General features: G+C 37.7%; 2 protein-coding genes across 5 annotated transcripts in view; both read right to left on the bottom strand.

Moving 5' to 3' along the window:
• NHLRC3 (NHL repeat containing 3) overlaps positions 1–24,006 on the bottom strand; it is a 102,030-nt gene that overhangs the window by 65,637 nt on the left and 12,387 nt on the right. Inside the window, exon 7 of one of the 4 annotated variants that reach the window (XM_041765837.1) lies at positions 7,531–7,951. The exons of 1 other annotated variant lie outside the window; for it this stretch is intronic. In XM_041765837.1, the coding sequence (XP_041621771.1) occupies positions 7,849–7,951 (103 nt within the window). In that variant the 3' untranslated portion in view covers positions 7,531–7,848. Of the gene's footprint in view, positions 1–7,530; positions 7,952–14,414; positions 14,954–24,006 lie in introns of those variants that run through there. 2 more of the 4 variants (XM_041765836.1, XM_041765834.1) reach the window with 2 other exon arrangements.
• Positions 10,801–12,709, bottom strand: LOC121496931 (chromobox protein homolog 3-like). The gene has a single exon (XM_041765840.1). It carries the CDS (start codon positions 12,507–12,509, stop codon positions 11,958–11,960), a length of 552 nt encoding a protein of 183 aa, XP_041621774.1. The 5' UTR covers positions 12,510–12,709; the 3' UTR covers positions 10,801–11,957.

Raw genomic sequence — 24,006 nt, 5'->3', positions numbered from 1 at the left:
CTCGGTGCCCCACTGGATCATACTCTCATAGCCGGTAAGAAGTTACTTTTTTGTTGTTGTTGTTGAAGTCTGTACTAATCTCTAGGGTATAAGGTGACAGACAACTTAATTCTAGCAGTTTTGGAGCTCTGAGAAAAATAGATTTTTCTTTCACTCTGTGTTTCTGATGAGAGCCCAGGAGCTGGCCATAAAACCAACATAATATAGTTTCTGTTGAAATTCCTGTCCAACTGAAGGGGTTCTCATCATTTAATAGGGAAGGTTTACAGAGCTAAGAGACTCAGCCGATATCACAGTTATAAACTCAATCTAGGTCTGTTGGGTCCAAATACTGCCTCTTTTCCTGTAACTACCTTTGAGGTTACATTTTGACTTCCTGTGATGCACTGTTTCTATTTTTATGCACTATTTATGTTTTTTGTGCTTTGTGTGACTGTCCTTACAACCTCCAAAGTGATACCAATGGAGGTGTTTCTGAATAATTTTACACTAAGGAAGGGTGTTATTTCATTATTTATAAAACCCTAAATGCATGGTGCCCTCATCAGGCTCTGCAGGCACATAAAATAAAACTTCCATGCAGAGAGAGCACATTTTTTTCCATAGTAACCTGTTTCTTACTTGAAAAATGAAAGATGAAGAAGTGAACCAAATATTAATCCTTCCAGCCCTACTTGACTAATAAACTGACAGTATGAGGATAGACTCTGCCCCCCTTCTGAAGTACCTGATTTAATACTCACAAGGATCACAATAAGAGCTACAGTGTCTTGGGAACTGAGAATCACCAATTCTGTAATACCACAGAAATACCACAGGGTTAGCAACAGCTTCAATTCTACCCTATGTTCAAGATCGAGTCCATGCATCTCTGTGTGGTTTGAATGAGAGATTTATACTAATCACCCCTATACTTTTTTAAAGATTATTTGTTTATTTATTTGAGAGAGAGAGAGAATGAGTAGTGGGAAGAGCAGAGGGAGAGGGAGAAGCAGACTCCTCAACGAGTAGGGAGCCTGAGCCAGGGCTCAATCCCAGGACCCTGAGATCATGACCTGAGCCCAAAGCAGAAGCTTAACCGACTGAGCCACCCAGACACCCCTGTACTTTTCATTTATAACATTGTCCTGCCACAAAAATCTCTGTGCCTATAAATGTACATATCTTCAAAATGTTGCAAGGAGGATGGGCTCATTGTAGAGAATAAGGTGGGAATTATGGGTAGGGTGGCAGGGGAGAAATCAATGTTTCCCCTTTCCTTTCCTTTATGGTATGCTCTCTCTTACTTTCCCAACTTGGTGGAAGGAGCTCAAAGCATAAGAAAAACTAGAGCAAACCCCACTGCCCATTCTGTGGCCTTCCAACCCTGTGTCAACTATCCTTTCCAATTTTTTAAATTCTAGTCTCTTCTCAGCAAGTATGTACAATTCTCTCCAATCTTAAAACCAGACACATAAATGTATTAAACCGTGGATTCCTCCTAGTTAGCTACCACTCTATCCTTCCCCTTTTCTTCTCAGGCAAGCTTCTTGAAAAATTAACACTCTTCATCTGTTGTTCCTCACCTCCAGTTGATTTCTCAACCCACAGCAAACTGGTTCCAATTTTTCCTATTTGCTTAACTGAAATTGCTGTTACCAAAGTTACTGAGAACTTCCTCTTGGCTCAACTCAGTGGTCATGTCATTGACTTGTCTCTAACATGTTTAAGTGCTGACCACACCCTCTTCTTAAAATTATTTTTTCTGTGGCTATAACTTCTGTCATGTTATTCTCCTCTGGATTTCCTCCCATTTTTCTGGTTGCTCTGTGTCCTTCGCTAACTCTTTTCCTTAACTCGCCTCTTAAAACTTGTTGGCTTAAGGCTTAATTCTCAGTCTTCAGTTACACTTTCTATTCTGAGTGATCTCACCTATTGGCTTAGTTTCCACTTCTGCCTAAACAAAGATGTCTCCCAAATACCCATCTCAGGCCAGATCTTTCTTCAGAGTTCTACCCTGGGGTATCCAACTGCCTGTAAGAAATCTAATGTTAAATATACCACAAGCATCTCAACTTTAAACCATGCCCCAAATTATTTTTGCTTTTTCCTCAGAATCTGTTGAGATTCTTTAGTTTCCTTTTCCAAAAACCCCAAGCCAGAAATCTGGAGTCATTCTTAACTCCTTAGTGTCCCTCACTCTCCTCATCCAGTTCCAGGGAGTCCCAGTGCCGTAGATTCTAAGGTCCTCAGATGACTCATTTCTATATCCTCCTTTATACCAGACTGCTGGAGGAAATCTTGAGAGGATGTGCCCACCTGCTGGACCCTTAAGGTGAAACTAGGCAACTGGAAGATGCTCACTTCCACTCCCATCCTTGGAATGTACATTCTGCCCACCATTCTCATATAGGGAGCTGTCACAGGGATCCAGCTTTGAGAGAGTAATGTGTTATTGAGACCACCTGGGCTGTATACAGGACTGAACCCCTTGAAGACCTCTATATAAATTTTTTAAGATTCTGAAGAGCAGTTATGGAGATCTACTCATTCCGTGGCCATCCAAGACAAGCTTCATATATAAGTTCCCTTGCTTATTAAAATAGCTACGGACCAATCTGGATGGTTCTTTGGTCTTTCCCTGCCCTCCATGTACAGGGACCAGCTTCAGATTATACCTGGGACTGTCAAGGTTGTGAACCAACACCAATTGCCTTAGATCCTCTTCATATCTGACCTCTATTACTTCAATGACTTGGAGAATCCCTGTCATTGGTCACCTGTGCCTTTTACCTTTCTTCCCAAATATCCTCCCTAAGGTAACCCCTGTGACTTTCCCAAAACAGTAAATTTTACCTTGATGTTATACTTCTGTTGCATACCTGTCAATGTCTTCCTACTTCAACAGTCCCTAAACATGGGTTCAGGAATCACTGTTGGGCTTTACTCATTATATTAATTTGAGGAATAGCATGGAGGAGAAGGAGAAATATGCTTTTTTAAAAAAAGATTTTGTTTCTTGGAGAGAGACAGAGAGACAGAGAGAGACAGAGAGAATATGAGCAGGAGGAGGGTCAGAGGGAGAGAGAGAATCTAAAGCAGACTCCATGCTGAGCAAGGAGCCCAATGCAGGGCTGGACCTCAGGACCCTAAGATCATGAGCTGAACTGACTGAGCCACCCAGTCAGGCATCCCAAGAAATTGGGTTGTTGTTGTTGTTTTTTAATAAGCTACCACCAGAGTACTGTAATTCACAGCCAAGTTTGAAATTCTCAGAGGCAGAAGCCAACCCAAAATCACATAAGAAAAAGGTGATTAATCATTCTGGATGAGCCACTCATTTTACCTCATGCTAATGAGAAAACATGAGCCAAGTAGTACCCTGTATCTCAGGACTGTTGAGATAAAATCAAGTCAAAACTCAGCAGGTACAAAGTGTTCCCTATAACCTGGTCCCTGACTTAATTCTCTGTGCAATCATCCACCCTTTCCAAGAATCCTTTGTTCCAACACCACCAAGCTATTTATAACTTCCGGAGGTTTTCATGCTATTTTAGACCTCTATATATCTGCAGATGCTTTTCTCTGGTTCTGGAATGTCTTTCTCCTCCTCTTCCACCAGGAGAACTCCTACTTCCCCTTAGACAGTTTTCAAGTTTTACTGTTAATTGTTCCTAGACTCAAAATCAGAGCAAATCACTATGCCTATATTCTTCCTTGGACATGTTTCTATTATTGTATTTACACTGCATTTAACTATCTGCTTACATGCCTGTGCTATCCATTGGTCTGTGATATCCTTAAAGACAGAGACAGTATCTTAGACATCTTTGAGTCATCGGCACCCAAAACAATACCTAAATATATTTGTTGAGTAAATGAATTCCTTCAAAGAAGGTGTTTCTAAAGTATCATGCCTAAATATTAGAAAATGAAGCTAAATGGCAGGAATTAGCCTTTAATCTAAATAAATTTCAGTAAGTGAAAAGCCTGACCATATCAATCATTAGGGTCTTCTTAGTCTCTAATCTTTACTTTTTGATCTGATGCTATGATTCCTGGGTCATTTGCTAAGGGGTAGAGCAGGGTCTGGAGAGCCTAGTGTTGAAAGTATTTATTTATACAAGGATGAAACAAACAAAATTTGTTTATGATTTCCACCAAGGATCAACCATCGTCTCCTGAGGAACCTATTACAATCCAGGCATTGCACCTGCCATTGAATATACAAAGATTAAATATGGTGGAGTTACGCCCAAAATCTAATGGGACACAAAACACACTTGATTAACTTCTGCCTGAAAGACTATGCTTATTCAATGAATTAATAGAATGGCCATTTATGGAAGCCAAAAGGTGATTTTTTAGATAACAAATGGTTGTTGTTCACAACAGAACTTGTACAAACAAGATGACACTAATGCATTTGTAATAGCTATTTATGGACTGGAGCCCAAGCTAGATGCCAAAAGTGGCTACAGCAGACACTAATGAAGTAACCAGTGGAGCCAGATCTATGTGTAGTTGTTTACTAATAGGTTTAATTATTATTATTATTTTTTTAGATCAGGGAGCCCTATGCCTTAATTACATTTGGCAATGGTTAAAAGTATTGACTGAGCCTGGATTCCTGATGTGCAGGTAGAAATCACAATGTCAGTTCTTCATCATTGGGTCATGTCGACTTTAAGGAAGGCAGGATGTCATATAACCTTATTTTCGTGGTGGGGAAAAACCCTATTACTTTATACAAAAGGAAACTGAAATCCCAGAGAGATTTCAATAAATGATTCAAAGTAACATATCAGCAGTCTATTTCATTTCAGACTCCAAGCCCACTCTCTTTCTGCTGCACCCCAAATTGGATTACCATAAATAATGGACTAGATTTATAACACAAGTCTAAGTTGTCACTGAATTCACTTAACTGATCCTTTCTGTTCCAAATATGCTGTGGCCCAGAAAATGGTGCACCAATATGAAACGGGTGCATTCCATCAACACTCTAGTGTCTGAAGCTTCTTACTAGATATAATATATGAGTAACTCAGGAGGAACTATAATTTTTTTCAATAGTACCAGGAGAGGAGTTATGATTTAAAACTTCCGGCAGCTACAAGAGGAGTCAAGTCAGTGAAATTTCTCATTATGATTTCTGTCTTCATGTGATAGAGCTTATGACCCAAAAGATGAAAAAAAAAATATCAAGAATTTTGTTATGAGGCACACACTGGCCAGTAGTGGGAATAGCCAGGCTCTAGAGGCAGGTAGATCTTGAAAAGGCTGGGTCACTTTCTATTCTTCACATTCAGCTTGATTATATAAATGATAATGCTAACAGCTGCCAGGAGGGTAGCTCTCAGGAGTAAATAACATGTGAAAAGGAACCTGGTATGGGATGTTCTTAGGCTTCCTGACCTCTTTTTGTGTGTGTGAGGCCCCTGGATCATTCCTTAGGCTCCAACTGGCTTCTCAGCCCCTCTTTTTCCCCAAATCAGAATTAGGAGGAGGTGGGTGAGGTACTCAGCTCAGGCATAAAATTTCAGGGGTTCCCCAAAGCACAGTAATCAAGGTAAAGAATATTTAATGTGTATTTCTAATTAATATCCTGTAAGACTTGGCCTCAATTGCTTCACCTAATATCGGCTTTGTTGGATTCCATCTTTATTTAAAAGTTTGGTATTTTCTTCCTCATGGGCTTTTTTTTTGCCTTTTTTAATTTTCAAAAATATTTTATTAAAATATGATTCGCTCTTGATTATTATTTTGGTGAACTTTAAATTTTATATCCAAGCCAAGTGGCTCACTCACATTCTGCTAATTCTACACCCAGTTCTTCCCTCTCTTCAGCCTCAGGTCTTAGGAGCCTTTCCACTTCTCTTAGAAGCCAACATTCTAGCCTCAGGGCTCCTTAATTCTAGACTGGTGGTGCAGTGGAGGCAGGTTTTTCGATGCTCCTTTCCTTGCCTCTCAAATGCAAGAAGAAGAAAAAAAAAAGACTGTTTTAGGTCCCACTTTGAAGAAATGCGGGAGAAAACAAATGTAAAGTGAAGAAGGCTATTTTATCTGTCAGGAGTCACTGCATAGACCCTAGAACCAATTGAGCCTGGCAAGTGCTACAGCAGAAACGGTGAAAGCATGGTGCTAGATCACCGGCATTCTCCAACCCTCAGAGGCTATGTGACCTGGGGAAGGTACTTAATCACTGGCCCTTACTAGCTATGCCAATTAGGGCAACTTATTTGAGTCCTACCACTTACTAGCTATGCCATCTTGGGAAGTTACCTGAGGTCTGCTAGTTATTAGTTGTGCCATATTGGACAAATTCCTTTAGCTCTACCCCTTCCTAAATTTGACATCTTTGTCAAGGAACTTTAGTTCTGTCCTTACTAGTTGTGCCATCTTGGGTAATTACTCAAGCTCTACTCATTTTAAGTCATGTCATGTTGGGATGTTACATGAGCCCTGTTCCTTACTAGCTATGCCATCTTGGGAAGTTGCTTAGGCTCTCTCTATGCCTTGGTTTTTCTCACCTGTACAATGGGGCAATGAAGGTAGCTACCTTGTGGTTATCATGAAGATTAAATAAGTTAAGGCATGTAATACTCTTAGGATAATATCTGCTGGGCATTAAGAACTCAATCCATAGGGACGTCTGGGTGGCACAGCCGTTGGGCATCTGCCTTCAGCTCAGGTTGTGATCCCGGGGTCCTGGGATCGAGTCCCACATTGGGCTCCCTGCATGGAGCTTACTTCTCTCTCTGACTGTGTCTCTCATGAATAAATAATCTTAAAAAAAAAACAAACCATACAGGCAATTATTTGAAAAATGTTTCAGACCTAAACAAAGTGTTCAAAATGATAAAAGATGTATCAGTAAAATTATACATATTTTCAAAAATGTTATAACAATTCCATTTACTTGAGAATATGGCTATAATTTATTTTGTTCAAGGTGATGTGTGTTGCGTTCTTCCAAATAAGAGGCCTGTGGTTCTTTCAAGGTCCTACAACTGACTTGAATATGAGAAAGTTACGAAGTTTGTGAAACCTACAAAGTTCCTACTATCCCGATAGCTGTGTCTGTTGAATTTTTTTCACTAACAATAATAATAGCTAGTACTTAGTGGACTGTCTCTATATGCTCTTCAAGTGCAATATTTCAATGAATCCTCATGACAGTCTAATGAGGCAGGCACCATTGTCATGATCACATTTTAGAGATGGGTGTAGAGAACTTGAATAATTTGCCTGAGATCACAATGCAAGTAGAGGTGGAAAGAGGGTCACCATTCACTGCTTTTCCAAATTATTTTCTTTTAAGGTGTAGGACCCTCTGAGACTATGTTGCTGTTTTCTACACAGAGGTAATCTATTCTGTGGGTGTACATAGTTAAAATGAAAATATACCCCAAATATGGAGGTGCCCATTAGCAAAGGATTTTTCTTATTTAGAAGTGCCTTTGAGGCACTTCTTTTTTTTCTTTTTTAAGATTTATTTATTTGAGAAAGAGTATGCTCGAGTGCGGGGGAGGGACAGAGGGAGAAGAAGGAGAGAATCTTCAGCAGACTTCCTGCTGAGAGTGGAGCCCAACTCAGGGTTTGATCCTACAACACTGAGATCATGACCTGAGCTGCAACCAAGAGTCGAACGCTTAACCAACTGAGCTGCTCAGGCTCCCCCTTTGGGGCATTTCCTGCTCATATATACCTGTGTGTAGACTGGAAATTTATTTAACATGCATTGAAATTATGAGATCCAAATGTATAGAGGAGTAACTCAGAGGGAGGCAGATGACACATCCAGTAGGACACCACATCTGGGAAGAATTTCCATTTCCTCACTTCACCACTGCATCCCAGGAGTAGTCATTGTACTAGATGGCGGTGTCCCAGGTTCTGGAGATCCACAGATGAAGGACAGAATACATCTGAGCAGCTTGTGCTACTGTCAAACCTTGTCAATTCTCTCCTGATGAGAAAGGTTAAAGTTTTTTAACCTTGTATATTCACATAAGGGAAAAAATATTAACCTGTTTAAGGCTTTGTTTGTTTTTGGTTTTGTTTTGGCAACAGAGGGCTCCTCTGGGCCTAACAAGTGGTTACTTAGGTTTGGAAGAAGAGAAAGAGCCCTTCCTTCTTCCTGTGCTTGCATCAGCCACTGTGAAAGACTCCCCCTTGATATGCCATTGCTGTTCTTAACTCAGCTCTGATACTGGAAATTCTGCCCTACAGCTCTCGTCCTCTCCACCATTGAAGGATCTTGGAATCCAGGTGTGATTGTATTAATTGAGCATATATCATGTGCATAGCATGGAGCGAGGCATTATGAAAGACATAAAAATTCCATTCTCTATTATTTTGCAAGCTTGATGGAGGTCAAGACATATAGAAGCAACTCAGAAACTGATAAACATTAGTATTTTAAGAATTGAAAAGGAAGAGGTCAGGGTAAGAGAGAAGTCTTCAAAACCAATTTCAAAAGCTATTAAAAAATTATAGTCACGATTTTGACAGCTGATGTCCTGTCAAATGTCCCAACAAGACTTTTGTTTCAAACTTGCCTTTCCTATGCTCCTAACCAGGAAAAGTAGTGGTTTTTTTTCCCCCTATTAATTATAAGCTGTTGTTTCTACATAGGTACTTACAGGTCTGACAGAACTAATTGGTGCAGGTAATAATCTTTGCGTGCATTTTTCAAATTAATTTAAGATTCACTTTAATCTCCAGTCATTTCTTGAGGAGTCAGATACTTTATTGATGAGTCGAAATCTCTGTCCTCTTTTTCTTCAGTAGAAATCATCCATCATGTCAGCCCTATCAAGATCCTAGGAGGCTAAAGAAATTTTAGTCCATTTTTGTCTATAGTGAACCTGTCTTCTGTCTTTAGGAGTTATAATGTAGAACATGCCCTGCATGCCCACGACACACTGAGGCTCGGGGCATCAAGTAACTCTTGAAAAAAATATGTCATTGAGAGCCATACATTAATTAATTAGGATGTGAAATAGTTTACTGTCAAAGCTACAAGTTGGTAAATTTGATACCCACTGAGATTATTCCTTACAGAAAGGAGAGGGGCTTTTTCTGAGTCTGTGCCTGGTAGAAGTGTTTTATATTTTCAGCCTTAGCTGCCTGCCATTCAACACTACTTTGGAATGCTCATGTTGCATAATGTATGAACTAATCATAGAAAGTAACTTTTCTTAGTCCAAATCATTCTCACCTTTCACCTTTCCTATCTTTCATACATGTTCAACCTCTTCTTTACTAACCAAGGTTTACCACTCCTACCTCTTCAACTACATAGCCCTACCTACATTGCTTTTCCTAACACTTAACTGTGTTAAGTGTTATTTAACAAGTACAGTGTGTATTTAACTAGCCATATGTGCTCTGCCATCCCTAAGCCTTAGTAATGACTACTTGCTGCTTGCTTTCTCTAGGCTTCAAATCATGCCTAAAGAAACTAAAGGAAATGGGAATACCTGACATTCAATATTCTTGCTCTCTGGTTTCAGTTTGCAATGAATTCCCTCATTTTGTGTTTCCTGGCATCTGCTATACTATACAACAGCTGTTCACATTCTTTTCAACTTCCTCTTACACCTAATCACTTTCTCTCACTCATCAAATGTACTGGGGGTGGGGGGGTCAAGGTTATCGAACAGGTATTCTCTCACTTACCATTCCTCCACTTAAAAGTCTCTTTTTTGTTGTTTTCATTCTCCACCTTCCCATTTTCTGTTTTGTTTCTGTTTGGATTCTCCAATCTTCTGTTTTGTTTTTTAATCAAGTCTATTGAGGCTTACTTTATATTCAATACAACACACTCATTTTAAGTGTACAGTTTGAGGAACTTTGACAGATACATAATGCCCATGAAACTACCACCAAAATGCAAATATAGTTTTTCTATTATATGAAAAAAGTTGCCTCACACCATTCATAATTCATCACCAACACCCATCATGGCTTCAAACACTGATCTGTTTTATCACTACAGAATTCTTTTGCCTTTTCTAGTATTTCAGATAAATGAAACCAACCGTATATATTTTTTTATTTCTTGCTTTTTGTGTTCAGCATCTTTTTCACATTTATCCACGTCCATGGTTGCATAATTTTTATAAAGTTTTGTTTAAACTCAGTCATTTACACATACATGTCCATGGCTATTTTCATGCTATAGTGTCAGAGTTTATTATTTTTTTTGTCTTTTTTTTTTTTTTTGTCAGAGTTTATTATTTGAAAAGACCGCATAGCCAATAATGCTTAAAATATTTATTGTCTGGCTCTTCACAGGAAAACTCTGCCAACTCCTGATCCAAGTGGCCAAACATTATGGTATAAAATCTTTTGTATTTCTTTACTATTCTCTTAATGTCTATAGGATCTGTATTAATAAAACTACTTCCATTCCTGATATTGGTAATTTGGGTTTTTTTTTCTTGATCAGTATAGCTAGAGATTTGTAAATTTCATTGATCATTTCTAATATCTGACTTTTTATTTCATTAATGTCTGTTGTCTACTTGATTTCAATTTATTTATTTTCTTCACTAATCTTTGCCTTAATCTGCTATTTCTTTTTAAGGTGAAAACAGAATACTAATTTTAGATTTTCTTCTTTCCACACACAAAGACTTAAACTTATATTTCTAAGCACCGCTTTAATATATTTTACATATTTTGACCTGCATTTTTACTTAGTATTTTCTTGCTCCTTCTGTGATTTTTTCTGTGACATAAGTTATTTACAAGTGTAATATTCAATTTTCAAATATTTGATGATTTTTCAGATATATTATTTTTTTAAAGGAATATAAAACTATTTATTGACCACTGTTTACCAGTATTTACAATAAAGTAAACAATATACAGTTGGATAACATTCTGACTACAAAGTTATCGTTTTTCCTGGTTTCTGCTGAACCAGTAGTTCAAATACTGAGAAGATTGAGCCTACATGTTAGGAATGAGTTGGGGTGAAGAAAAAACATGCAGGTCAAAAATTTGGATTATAGAAGTCTGTCCACCCATTTATTCCAGCAGGTGCTAAATTGCAAAACATTTCTAACCACCTGGTTATGATCAGGTTCCCATGAACGAAGTCTTAGACGCTCCATGAATCATGACCTTTTAGTCAATACAGCACAAGGGTTTTCAACTTCTTGAAAAGGAATGGTTCACTAGAAGGAACCTTTAAATATCATTTAACTAAGTTTTGCTTACCTAAAGTACACCAAAACTTGTCTAGTTTTGCCCTCTGGGTGGGGAGGTTGTTGGTGGTGATTAAAATTTTCCTTTCAAGGATCTTGCAAATAAACTTGCATTTATGTGACTGTAACTAGGGATATGGATTCTGATATGGCTGCTTTTAAATTGTACAATTAATTACAAAATTTGAAAGGTTAAGGCTTCAGGAAAAATTTCAATGTAACTTTAAGTGATTTATTTCTTAAGCTGCTGAAAATGATAGCATCCCAGAAACATGGCCTTATCCATGGTTATAAAATGCTGTTTTTGTTTTGGTGAATGTTTCAAAATTAACAAAAAGAAAAGAAAACCACTTATGTATGTACTTTTAAGTATACACACAAAAAGCCCTAAATAAACAAAAAACCCAGAATGGTCCTTAGGCATATAGGAGTTAAACACAAATTCTGACTGAGTAACAACTATGAAGATTTCCCCCAACATTTAGAAAAGGTGTTCTCTGATGCAGGGGGATAATATGCCATGGTCTCAAATATTCTTTTCTGATAAAGGAAACAACTACAGAAAGCCTTTATTTGTTCAAAGTAACCAGTGCTATAGATGCAAAAAACCCCAACAACTCCCCCAATACTACTTCAAAACAAACATATCAAACTTGATTTTCATTAGAATGTTATTTCTTCACACTAATAAACCAAAAAACAAAGACCCAGATTTTATATATATATATAAATATACATAAAAAGCAACGCAAACAATTACTGAGCTTCATCTTCTGGACAAGAATGCCAAGTTAGTCTCTCTTCATAAAATGCAATTACGATCTGAGGACACTTCATATTTGCCTCTTTTGCCAGCACCAAGTCTGCCTCATCTGAATCTTTCCATTTCATGAGAAACATTAATTCTCCACTGCTGTCTGTGGCACCAATTATTCGTTCAGGATCAAGACCTCTGGCAAAGCCTCTTGGTTTATCAGCAGCATCTCTTTTCTTCTTTGATTTGCTATCATCAGATTCGCTGTTAGATAAAGATTTTCTTTTTGTACCATCTTTTTCTTTACCAGCTTTTTGAGAATTAAGAAATGCTTCAATTAACTCTGGACAATCTAAATTTTCTTCAGGTTCCCAAGTATTGTCAGCATCTGTAAATCCCTTCCACTTCAGGAAATACTCCACCTTCCCATTCACTACACGGCGGTCCAGTACTTTTTCCACCACAAATTCTTCAGGCTCCGCCTCTTCTACTTTTTTACTCTTTCCATTCTGTTTCTTTCCCATTTTTTGCAATGTAGTTTTATTGGAGGCCATTTTTTATTGCAGACTTGAAGAGCTATTATTCACCGCCTCCGAGCTGCTCCGGGTCCCGGGTCTGCGGCGTCTCTGGCCCTGCGCGCCTCAAGCTCCCAGATATATTATTTTTTATTTCTATTTTAATTCTAGCATGGTCAGAAAATATGTTGTCGTGACTCCAAACTAATTAAATTTATTAAGAGTTGTTTTGTGACCTAGCATGTGGTCTTAATGTCTGTTTCCTGTGCACTTAAAAGGAATGTGTATCCTTGCAATTGTTGTACATAGTGTTCTACAAATTTGGTCAAACTTGATAGTGTTATTCAGGTCATCTCTATTCTTGTGTGTGTCTAGTTGTTTTATCAGTTGCTGAGAGATGGATTTTAAAAGTTTCAACCTTGATGGCAGATTAATCTATATTTCTGTTTTATTGTCAATTTTCCCTTTAATCTACTTCCAAACTATTGCTATTAATCATATATACATTTTAACTTTTGGCTCATCCTGGACATAAAAATATGTTTTTATCCTTATAAGCTTTCTCTATCTCTGGTCATATTTATTCTGATGACTACTTGGACAGTAATATAGCAACTTCAGCTTTCTTAAAATTACTGTTTATAATGGAATATTTTTTTCATCCTTTCACTTTTAATTATCCTATATTTATATATAAAGCTTATCACTCGTGCATTTTTTATTCAGTTGACAATTGCTGAATATTAACTTGAGTATTTAAGCCATTTACACTTAATTTAGTACTTAATATGACAGGGTTTAAATCTACCATCATGCTGCTTTCTATTAGTCCCATTTCCCTCTTTTTCAGGGTTCTTTTGGAATTGGCTATTTGTATAGCATTTTACCTTTTTCTTTTGGCTATTATATATACATTTGTTTCATTTTTGGTTACACTAGAATTTACAATACTTCTCTTTACATTGTCAGAATCTACTTTCAAATGATATTGTACCACTTCTCATATTCTTATAATAGTATATTTTCATTTCGTCGTCTCATCCTTTATATCATCTATGTACTTCTATAAATTATATAAATTCATCAATGCATTGTTATTAGTTTTGCCTTAAGCAGTCATCTTCAAAAAATTTTTTTCTAAAAGAAAAACAATGACCTTTATATTTAGCCACAAATTTTCCAATTCAGGCCCTTTTTATTCCTTTGTGTAGATCTAAGTTTTCAAATGGTATCATTTTCTTTCAGACTAAAAATCATCATTTAATATTTCTTGCAGTATAGATTTGATGACAATGAATATTCCAGCTTTTGTTTGCTTGAAATATTTCTTCAATTTTCACAGAAACATTTATTGGATCCAGAATTCTAGAATGACCTTATTTTTTTCCAGCAATGTAAAGATATTCCATTGTTTTATGATTTATAACCATTCTTATGTCTTTTCCCACTATATAATAAATACCCTCTTTCCTCCAGTTTCTAAAAACATGTGCCTCATTTCCTTCTGAACCTTTACCAACAATACCTTTAAAATCCGAATTTTTAACTAACAATCTGTTTACAATATATGCATTCCCTAAGATGATATAGGCTTTCAGCATTGTGCTTAGTTCCTTTTGAGCCCTAACCAGTTGACTTTATTTATTTATATTTTTAAAATATTTTATTTATTTATTCATAGGAGACACACAGAGAGAAAGAGAGAGAGGCAGAGGGAGAAGCAGGCTCCATGCAGGGAGCCCGATGTGGGACTTGATCCCGGGTCTCCAGGATCACATACTGAGCCGAAGGCGGCACTAAACCGCTGAGCCACCGAGGCTGCCCCCCAGTTGACTTTAATGTCATACTTCTACCAAGTCTAAAACAATTTAAGCTTTTTATTTATTTTTATTTTTATTTTTTTTTAATTTTTATCTATGATAGTCACAGAGAGAGAGAGAGGCAGAGACACAGGCAGAGGGAGAAGCAGGCTCCATGCACCGGGAGCCCGACGCGGGACTCAATCCCAGGTCCCCAGGATCGCGCCCTGGGCCAAAGGCAGGCGCCAAACCGCTGCGCCACCCAGGGATCCCAATTTAAGCTTTTTATTATCTTACTCTTCAAAATTTTTCCAGCCTCTACCTATTATAGTTTTATATTTTTAAGTATGCTTCTCAGCAGGACTCCTTTTCTAGGTATCAAATCTGTATTAGTTTACTGCAGCTGCCGTAGCAAATTATCAGCAACTTAGCGGCTGAAAACAACAGAAATTCACATTCTTTCATAATACTGAAGGCCAAAATCAGTATCACTAGGCTAAAATCAAGACCCAGGCAGGCTATGTCCCCTCTGGAAGTGCTAGAGAGGAATCCACTTCTTGCCTCATCCAGCTTCTGGTGGCTGTTGGCATTCCTTGGCTCGTGGCTGTATCACTTATCACTCCAAGCTCTGTCTTCACGGTCACACTGACTTCTCTTCTATATATCAAATCTCCCTCTACCTCCCTATTAAAATGAAACATATGATTACATTAGGGCCCACTGAGATAATCTAGGATAACCACATCTTAAATTCCTAAGTGTAGTCACATCTCCAAAGTCTTTGTTTTCTGTGGTAATACTCACAAGTTCTAGAGATAAGAACCTGGAGATATTGGGGATGTTGATGGGGGGGTGGGGAGGCATTATTAAAACTATCTACTTATTTTTTCATGTGAAATGTCATCCCAGTGTCACTGAACGTCAGCTGGACATACAAAATTCATCAGTTGTGAAAAGCTTTCAAAAGTAGATTTATGGGAGAAACAAGAGGGGAGCAGGTTGGAGAGATCTGTATAAACTGTAGTACAGAATACAGAATATCTTTGAAGTTTCTTTGAAAATTCAAACAGTATTTAAATACAGTATTTCAACACCTATGAAAGACAAAAGATTTTTGTATATAATTGGATGAGGGGAGTGCCTGGGTGGCTCAGTGGTTGAGTGTCTGCCTTTGGCTAGGGTCGTGATCCCTGTGTCCTGGGATCGAGTCTCGCATCGGGCTCCCTGCAGGCAGCCTGCTTCTCCCTCTGCCTGTGTCTCTGCCTCTGTCTCTCGTGACTAAATAAATAAAATCTTTTTTTAAAAAATAATTGGATGAGGAAGAAGTGAGGGACAGCATAAGAGTCATATCTTTACAGAGAAAAATAAGCAATAAAGACAGTAATGCTTAAAGTCACCATATGAGGCTGGATATTCCAACGAGGCTCTGAATTCTGAAAAAAGAAACGGATCCAGAATTGGCAGAGGGGTGGGGGTGGAGAATGGTAAAACAGTTGACAAATGAATAAAACCAAGCAAAAAGGAGAGGAAATACGTCTTAAGAAATAGATGAGGGCAAGTGCAGGCTGATAGAAGAATCCTACACACAGGCCTGATATGACATCCACGTAGATAAACTATAAGATCATTTGATCTGAGAAGCTTAAGCTAGTTAATGATATACTAAACCATTAATACAAGGTAATGAGAGTCATTCATTTAATCAACACTTGACAAGTATTTGACCACCTACTATGTTCCAGGCACTTAGGCAATGAACAAAAGCAAAGTCATCCCAGCCTTGCATAAAAGCTTATATTCCACAGAGGGAAACAAGTGATATGCAAGTAAAGAATCAAATGAGCAGTATCAGAGAATTACAAAAGCTATAAAGAAAATAAACAAGGTGAGAGAATAGAAAATGACAGAAGTAGATGCTTATTTAGAACAACATTCAGGACGCACCTCTTTAAAGAGGTTGTGTTTGAGCAGAACCTGAAAGAGTATACAAACTGAGCCAAATAAAGATCTGGGGTAAGTGTATTCCTGGTAGATGGGAGAGTTGCTCAATAAATAAAGGGTGGTACTATCCCATCAGAGAGTGGGAGAAAGGGAATGAGTACGTATCTTAAATCTGTTAAGTCTGAAATAACTGTTACATGTCCAAGTAGAAATGTCAAGGAAGCAATTGGCTATGCAAGTCCATAGCAAAGAAAAGTAGTTTGAACCAGAGGTTCAAAGTTACATGACGAAGTTACACACCAGCACCTAGAGAAGTCTTGCCACAAAAATAATCAAATCTTAATCTGTCACAGTCTCTCACACTGACCACCAATTTACAGGGACTAGAGAAGACAAAGTAACATGTTAAACGAATCCAGAAGGTTGAAATCAACAAAGTCCAGATTCATGGGAAACTAGAACAGATAACTGCTTTCTTCAACAAATATATTACAAGAGAAGAGAAAGCAAGACACAAGGCTGGAGCCACAGAGAGCACGAAAAGAAAGAGGAAGACGAAGAAACTACAGATTAAATATAAGAAACAAATTTAAAAATGGAATTTATTTCAACCCCGGCAAAAAATACATGAGATACTGAGGTAAAATCAGAACAAGGACAATATTTAACAGTATTAAGGGACTACTAATTTTAAGATTTTATTTATTTATTTATGAGACAGTGAGGGAGCAAGAGAGAGAACATGAGCAGGTGTAGGATTGGGGGAGAGGCAGAGGGAGAAGCAGACTCCCAACTGAGCAGGGAGCCTGCCATGAGGCTTGATCCTGGGACTCTAGGATACTGACCTGTACCGAAGGCAAATGCTTAACCAATTGAGCCACTTAGGTGCCCCAAGGGACTACTAATTTTAAAGGTGGTAACATCATGTTCAAAAAAATTGTTATTACGTTATAGAAAACATGCTAAGTTAGTTAAAGATGAAATAATATGATGTTGGAGACAATACAAAATAATCAAACAGCATAGGCACACGGTAAGTATGCAAAGATATCAATAAGATGACATGTCTACAAGTTGACAATTGATGAAATATTTCATGATATAAAGTTCAAAAAATGGAAGTAGGATTATTTAGGATTTTATTATCTAAGCTTTAAAATCCAAATAAAGAAGGAAACTAATGCAATCATTACTAAAGATGTAATAATTTGACATCACCAGTAATGAGCCTGTGATTGCATTTTATTGCCTTCCAACCTGATTTTTAGGATGTCTGAAACAACTACTGCGAATAAATCTGTGGGATGCATAAAAAAATCTACAAGAGACAAATGTGCATTTTAACCTGAGCTGTTGTCTGTAAAATGGTTTCTTTTTAGGGAAAAAAAAAAAAAAATAGAAAAACAGAGCTCTTTTTCTAAACTGTTCCCAGAGGTGAACTGATAAATAAGTATACACATAAACACTTAAAAGCTTTTTAGAACCATTTTCCTGCATTTTTCACAGACTGACTTCGTTTTCATTTGGAAAATATTTTTAAAAGATTCAACAATTTATTTATTTTTTTTTAATTTTTTTTATTTATTTATGATAGTCACAGAGAGAGAGAGAGGCAGAGACACAGGCGGAGGGAGAAGCAGGCTCCATGCACCGGGAGCCTGATGTGGGATTCGATCCCGGGTCTCCAGGATCACGCCCTGGGCCAAAGGCAGGCGCCAAACCGCTGCGCCACCCAGGGATCCCAAGATTCAACAATTTAATGTGTGCATAACTTTTAATCTTTGAGGTGGAATTATTAGAAACACTGCCAAAAGGCCATACTATAGAGAAAGCAAATTATACAAATGAGTAAGAAAATTGAGTAAAAACAAATTATTGGTCACTATCATGAAAACCTAGTCACCTGCCAGGCTGTCCAATACAGTAGCCAATAGTCACATGTAGTAACTTAAACTTAATTAAAAATAAAGCTGAAAAAAATTCAGTTCCTTACACACACAAACAGCATTTCAAGTGCTCAATAGTCCATGAGCTAGGGGCTACCATGTTGAACAGCAGAAATTCAGAACACTACCACCATTATTTCAGTCGAACCCTGACAAAGACTGTCCATCCACTCAGTGATGTGTACACCAAAAAGAATAATATTTATGGAGCTACTGGCTCAAAGACCCTATCCCTTCTTCACATCTTCTTTGATTACATTAAAAAAGGTTTCTTTATGTTGTAATAAGTTTTTGTTGAAGGCATGTTGTTTTATTTCACCTATAAATAACCATACAAATGACATATGGGGAAAAAAGTTGTTTCCTGAAGAATGGATCTATTTCATTTCAGCAGATGAAAATGGAATATGCACATTTCCTTCTTTGCTAAGGCTACAATAAAACTCAGAATTAACTTAATGCTTAATTGCCATAACTATTATCCAGGGTTTTTTTTTAAGATTTTATTTATATATTTATTCATGAGAGACACAGAGAGAGAAAGAGAGAGAGAGAGAGAGAGAGAGAGGCAGGCAGAGACACAGGCAGAGGGAGAAACAGGCTCCATACAGGGAGCCTGATGCGGGACTCAATCCCAGGACTCCAGGATCATGCCCCGAGCCAATGGCAGGTGCTAAACTGCTGAGCCACCCAGGGATCCCCCTATTCAGGTTTTGAATAAATGTATTTTCCTCCCCTCTATGCAATTCTTGACATTAGTCTCTTTTAATGTATTTAAAAATTTTTATTGTAAAGAGGCTCAAATTCCTTTTGGAGATGGGTGGAACACAATTGATAAATTCTACACAATGGCACTCTACTGCCCTCTTTCTTTCAAGAATAAAAATTCTAAGCAAGAAATTACCAAGTAAAGTTTTTCCAACAATACCCTGTACCTTTCATTAATCAACAATATTGTACACATCAATGCCAAAAGTCATTACAAAACTAAGTAGTAATTCGTAATAAAATCCCGAGATTTAAAAAAAACCCTGGCTAAATATAAAAATTACCAAAACTCAATAGCAAACATATTTATTGGGAAAGTACCAATATTTCCATTAAAATCAGAAAAAATCATTACTATCATTTAACATGTCTTGAACAAGGTAGCTAATGCAATAAATTTCTAAAATCAAACAAGCAATAAATAATTGAAAGACATATAGTTACCTTTATTTTCAGAGTGGCATACCTAGAAAATCTGAGTATCTATAATAGCTAATTAAAATTAGTAAGAGCTTATTAAGGTGAATAGAAATGACATACATAAAAGAATTGATACCTTTTCTCTATGCCACCAAAAACTAATTTGAAATGTGGAAAAAGGAGCTCCTGGGTGGATCAGTTGGTTAAGCACAGACTCTTAATTTTGGCTCAGGCCATGATCTTAGAGACATGAGGCTGAGCCCCAGATTGGGTTCTGCACCTGTGTGTGGAGCCTGCTCAAGATTCTCTCTCTCTCTCTCCCTCTGTTCCACACCCCCCACTCTGTGCTCTCTCTCAAAAAAGGGGGGAGGGGAATCCTACTCTAACAGCTACAACTAATAAATGCATAGAATAAATTTGATTACCTGTATCAAATATGTCTCAAAAGAAATGCATAGAATCTAAATTGAAAAAAAAGTAAAATCTTATTATAGGACATAAAATAAGACATAAAAGCAAAGTAACTTATTTTCCTGGATGCAGAATCTGAAAACCATAAAAAATATCCTTTCCAAACTAATGCAGTTTAATTTAATACTGAATTTCTTAGGAATGCTTTTTATCTGTAAAAAGATACCCAACTACTACAGCGGCTTAAGTAACTAAAATGTTTAACTATCTCTCAAAAAAATCTGGAGAAAGGAATTACCAGGCCAGGAAGTGGTTCCCCAATCGTAAAAACCCAGCCTCGTTCTTTCTGCCTTCCTTAAGAATGTTGGTTTTTCACTTTATAGTCCCAGGTGGCTGCTGCAATTCCAGGCAACACTTGAGTGTTTACTCAAGTTCAGGTTGGGGAAGAAGGGATAAGGCGGTGGTGCTAAGTAAACCTTTTTTTTTTTTTTTTTTTTAATCAGAAAAGCAAATGATTCTTCAGAAATCTCCCAGGAGATTTCCATTTCTGTTGTACTGGCCAGAACCATATCATGTCATTATGCTTAGATGCTAATTAAGCTGAGAAAGCAAGCACCTACCTCTTCCAGTCTTCAAGGTTGTGTAAGGTAAGGAAGAAGGTTGAGGATGGGTACTTAGCCAACCAAGTGTTAATATTTCACAAATTCTAGTCAGAAGCTCACTTTTTCATTCAAACAGTTCTGTTTTCCAAAGTAGAATGTATACTCCAGAAAAGGAGTCTTTACCTTGCTCACCACCATATTCCTGGTACCTAACATGCAGGCGTCTGTTGGATGACTAAATAGCCTTAGTGCCAAATGAAAACATGTTTTTTTTTAAAGTGGCCATTCTAAATGATAGATGACTTAGTGTATCACAACTATTATCTTTAGTTTTCAACAATGGGACTAAACACAGAATCATACAATAGGGAAAGTCATCTAGTCTCACCATCTTCCCAGTGTAAGAATTTCTGCCCAAAGGTGGCATGGTTTCCCATCTTTGGCTTACATACTACAAAAAAAGGTGTGATGAGTGCTTACGGTGTGTCAGGGACCGGGTGTAATGTTCTATATGCACGATCTCATTTCTATTCACAACGGTCCCATGAGGAAAATACTATCATTTTCATTTCACAAAAGAAAAATGATGCAGTCTCAAAACAACACAGCAAGTAAGTGGCAGGGCCTAGATTAGAACCCCGGTTAACCTACCTCCAGATTTCAAGTTTTGAATCACTGAACTTTACCACTTCCAATATGAACACAGTCTGTTCCACTGCTAAACAGCTTTTTTGGTAGAATATTCTTATACAAAGCTGGACCATCTGGCCACACTATTATTTCTACTCATTATCTTCATTCTGGAGGAAAGCTCAATAAGTCTCTTCATAATCCTATATGATCACTCTTTGAAGGTCTCAGAATTATTTCCAAACACCATGTTATTTTGGTCAACTGCTTTTGGATTAAAGTCTATCTGTAGGATTCTCTTTTAAATGTAGCATCCAAAAGGAAACTCAACACCACAAATCTGTTTACCAGGGTCAGAGGCTCTGTTACAGGAGCTAAAAACAGGTTGCCCCAAGATGAGCCACTTTACCATATATTACATGCAAGCAGAATTAAATCATATCAATATAATTTCACTGTTTACAATGGAAGAAACAAAAGTTTCAAAAAGTGCTATTTTTCATTGCTCAAATTCTCAGCTCTTATATACAAAAGGAATATCTACAGGTCATCAAATGTCTAAGGATTAATTTATAAACTCATGAATTCTATGCCTAAGTGTCTGGGGGAGAAATTATTTAGCCTCTCTAAATTTTTCTTATTTATAAAAGAGTCAGCAACCACAAGACAAAATTGTTTAAAAGAAACAAGAAGGGCGCAGCCCAGGTGGCTCAGCGGTTTAGCCCCGCTTCAGCCCAGGGTGTGATCTTGGAGACCTGGGATCAAGTCCCACATCGGGTTCCCTGCATGGACCCTGCTTCTCTCTCTCTCACTGGTCTCTCATGAATAAATGAATAAAATATTAAAAAAAAAATCTAGTAAGGAAAAAAGGAATAATTCTCTGTTAATATGAATGCATTTTCTATTGTACTATATTCATATTCAGGTTGTAGTTTAAAATGTATTATTCACTTCTGGCTATTAGACTGGCTTTTATTGGGACGCCTGGGTGGTTCAGTGGTCTTTGGCTCAGGGCGCGATCCTGGAGTCCCGGGATCGAGTCCCACATTGGGCTCTCTGCATGGAGCCTGCTTCTCTCTCTGCCCATGTCTCTGCCTCACTCTGTCTGTCTCTCATGAATAAATAAACAAAATCTTTAAAAAAAAAAAAAAAAAAAGACTGGCTTTTATTGAAAGGCTCTTTTTGGTTTTGTTCTTTTAAACATGAAAATGGCCAATTAAACAGTAAAAATTCCCAGTAACCCTTAGAAAATATGTTACCTATAAGCTAATTTCCGCAAGACATACAAGCTAAAGAAAAAGAAGAAAACTTAAAAGTATGGTTAACCTCAATTTTTAAAAAATTCAAAGTATAAAGAAGGCGCACAGATGGTTTCAAGAAATGCTTATAAGCAGGACTCTACTGCCCTCTTTTGTAGTAAGAATGAAACACAATGCAAGTGCCAAATAGGGCACTTTCTAGGATGAACTGAAAGGAAATACACTTTGGGGCTTGTTTTCCCAGATAGATGGTCAACTACTAGGCAGGGAATACCTGCCTAAATCCCTTCACGAATTTGTTTTGTAGGTCTTTGTTGAATAAATCAATCTGACTTATTCTGATTTTTCTAAACGTTTTTTTGATTATTGCTGAAACTTTAGAGTCAAGAATAAAATGAAGTCATACATTCAGGATACTTTTTTTTTTCAATGATTCTAATGGATTTGGTGAGCCAAAAGAGCAAAAACCTAGACAGTTTCCAGTTGTTGTGTAGGCTATCCAAAATATGCTGCTTTCAAATCCAGTGTTTAAAATAAACAAGGGCTCCGGAAGATGCAGCACTGCTCAAGGCAGGGCAAGATGGACTGGGAGAACACTATGGGCAGCGACAATACGACACCGAGGCTCCTAGTCAGCCCCACGCCGGCAGGACCTGCATTGTGTGAGCGGTGCGGTCACGTGCCTCAGTGTCAGAAATGCATAATGAACAACTGCGATCCTGCTAGCTAAATAAATAAATAAATAAATAAATAAATAAATAAATAAATAAAATGAACAAGGGTGGGGCAGCTCAGTGGCTCAGGTCATGATCCCAGGGTTCTGGGATGGAGCCCCATACATCTTGCTCCTGCTCAGTGGGGAGTCTGCTTCTCCCTCTGCCCCACCCTCTCCCCCTGCTTGTGCTCTCTTCTCTTTCTCGCAAATAAATAAATAAAATCTTTTAAAAATAATTAAAAATACAACCAACAAAGGCAAAACAAAAATTGGGACTTGAGTGCCTTTATTTAGTGTGACAGTCACATTGCTTGAAGCAGTCTTTTAAGTGACCTAAGCACAAATTATATAGGTCTTCTTAGTTTACCTTCAGATTGCACACAGGTTTTCTCTGAGGACAAACATTCCATTGTAGAAACCCCATGTCACACTGGAAGTCAGGAAGATACCTCCAGGCTTCAGTCTTCTAATTTAGAAGCCATTCCCTCCCCAACACCCACCTCCACCACCACACACAAACACCCCAATAGATCTAGAAAGCAGACACATAAAGAGGTTCTATTTCCAATGCAAAAACATATGGAGTTAGTTAGTATCACTAGCATTTATACCTACCCCCCATCTCAACACCCAGGCTGTTTTTGGTCTTCTAAGAAACCTCTAACAAAATGTGCTTCAGCCTACACTTTATGTGCCAACGAAGGAGGATATTCTCTCAGCGCCAACCTGTGATTTCAGGATTGCTGAAATTATTCAGTGGAGTAAGAAGTTAAAAGCTGCTTTTATGGGCAGCCTGGGTAGCTCAGCGGTTTAGCACTGCCTTCAGCCCGGGGCGTGATCCTGGAGTCCTGGGATCGGGTCCCACGTCAGGCTCCCTGCATGGAGCCTGCTTTTCCCTCTCCCTGTGTCTCTGCCTCTCTCTCTGTGTGTGTGTCTCTCATGAATAAACAAAACCTTAAAAAAAAAACCCTGCTTTTATAAACAATAAAATCAAAATTAAACAGAAAGCCAGATAATACTGCCTTTTCTTTCCAAAAATTTAATT

This window comes from Vulpes lagopus, chromosome 8 (genome assembly GCF_018345385.1).
Source record: "Vulpes lagopus strain Blue_001 chromosome 8, ASM1834538v1, whole genome shotgun sequence".
NCBI lineage: Eukaryota > Metazoa > Chordata > Mammalia > Carnivora > Canidae > Vulpes > Vulpes lagopus.
The sequence above is the reverse complement of the archived record's forward strand: the minus strand, read 5'-3'. Positions and strand labels throughout refer to the sequence as shown.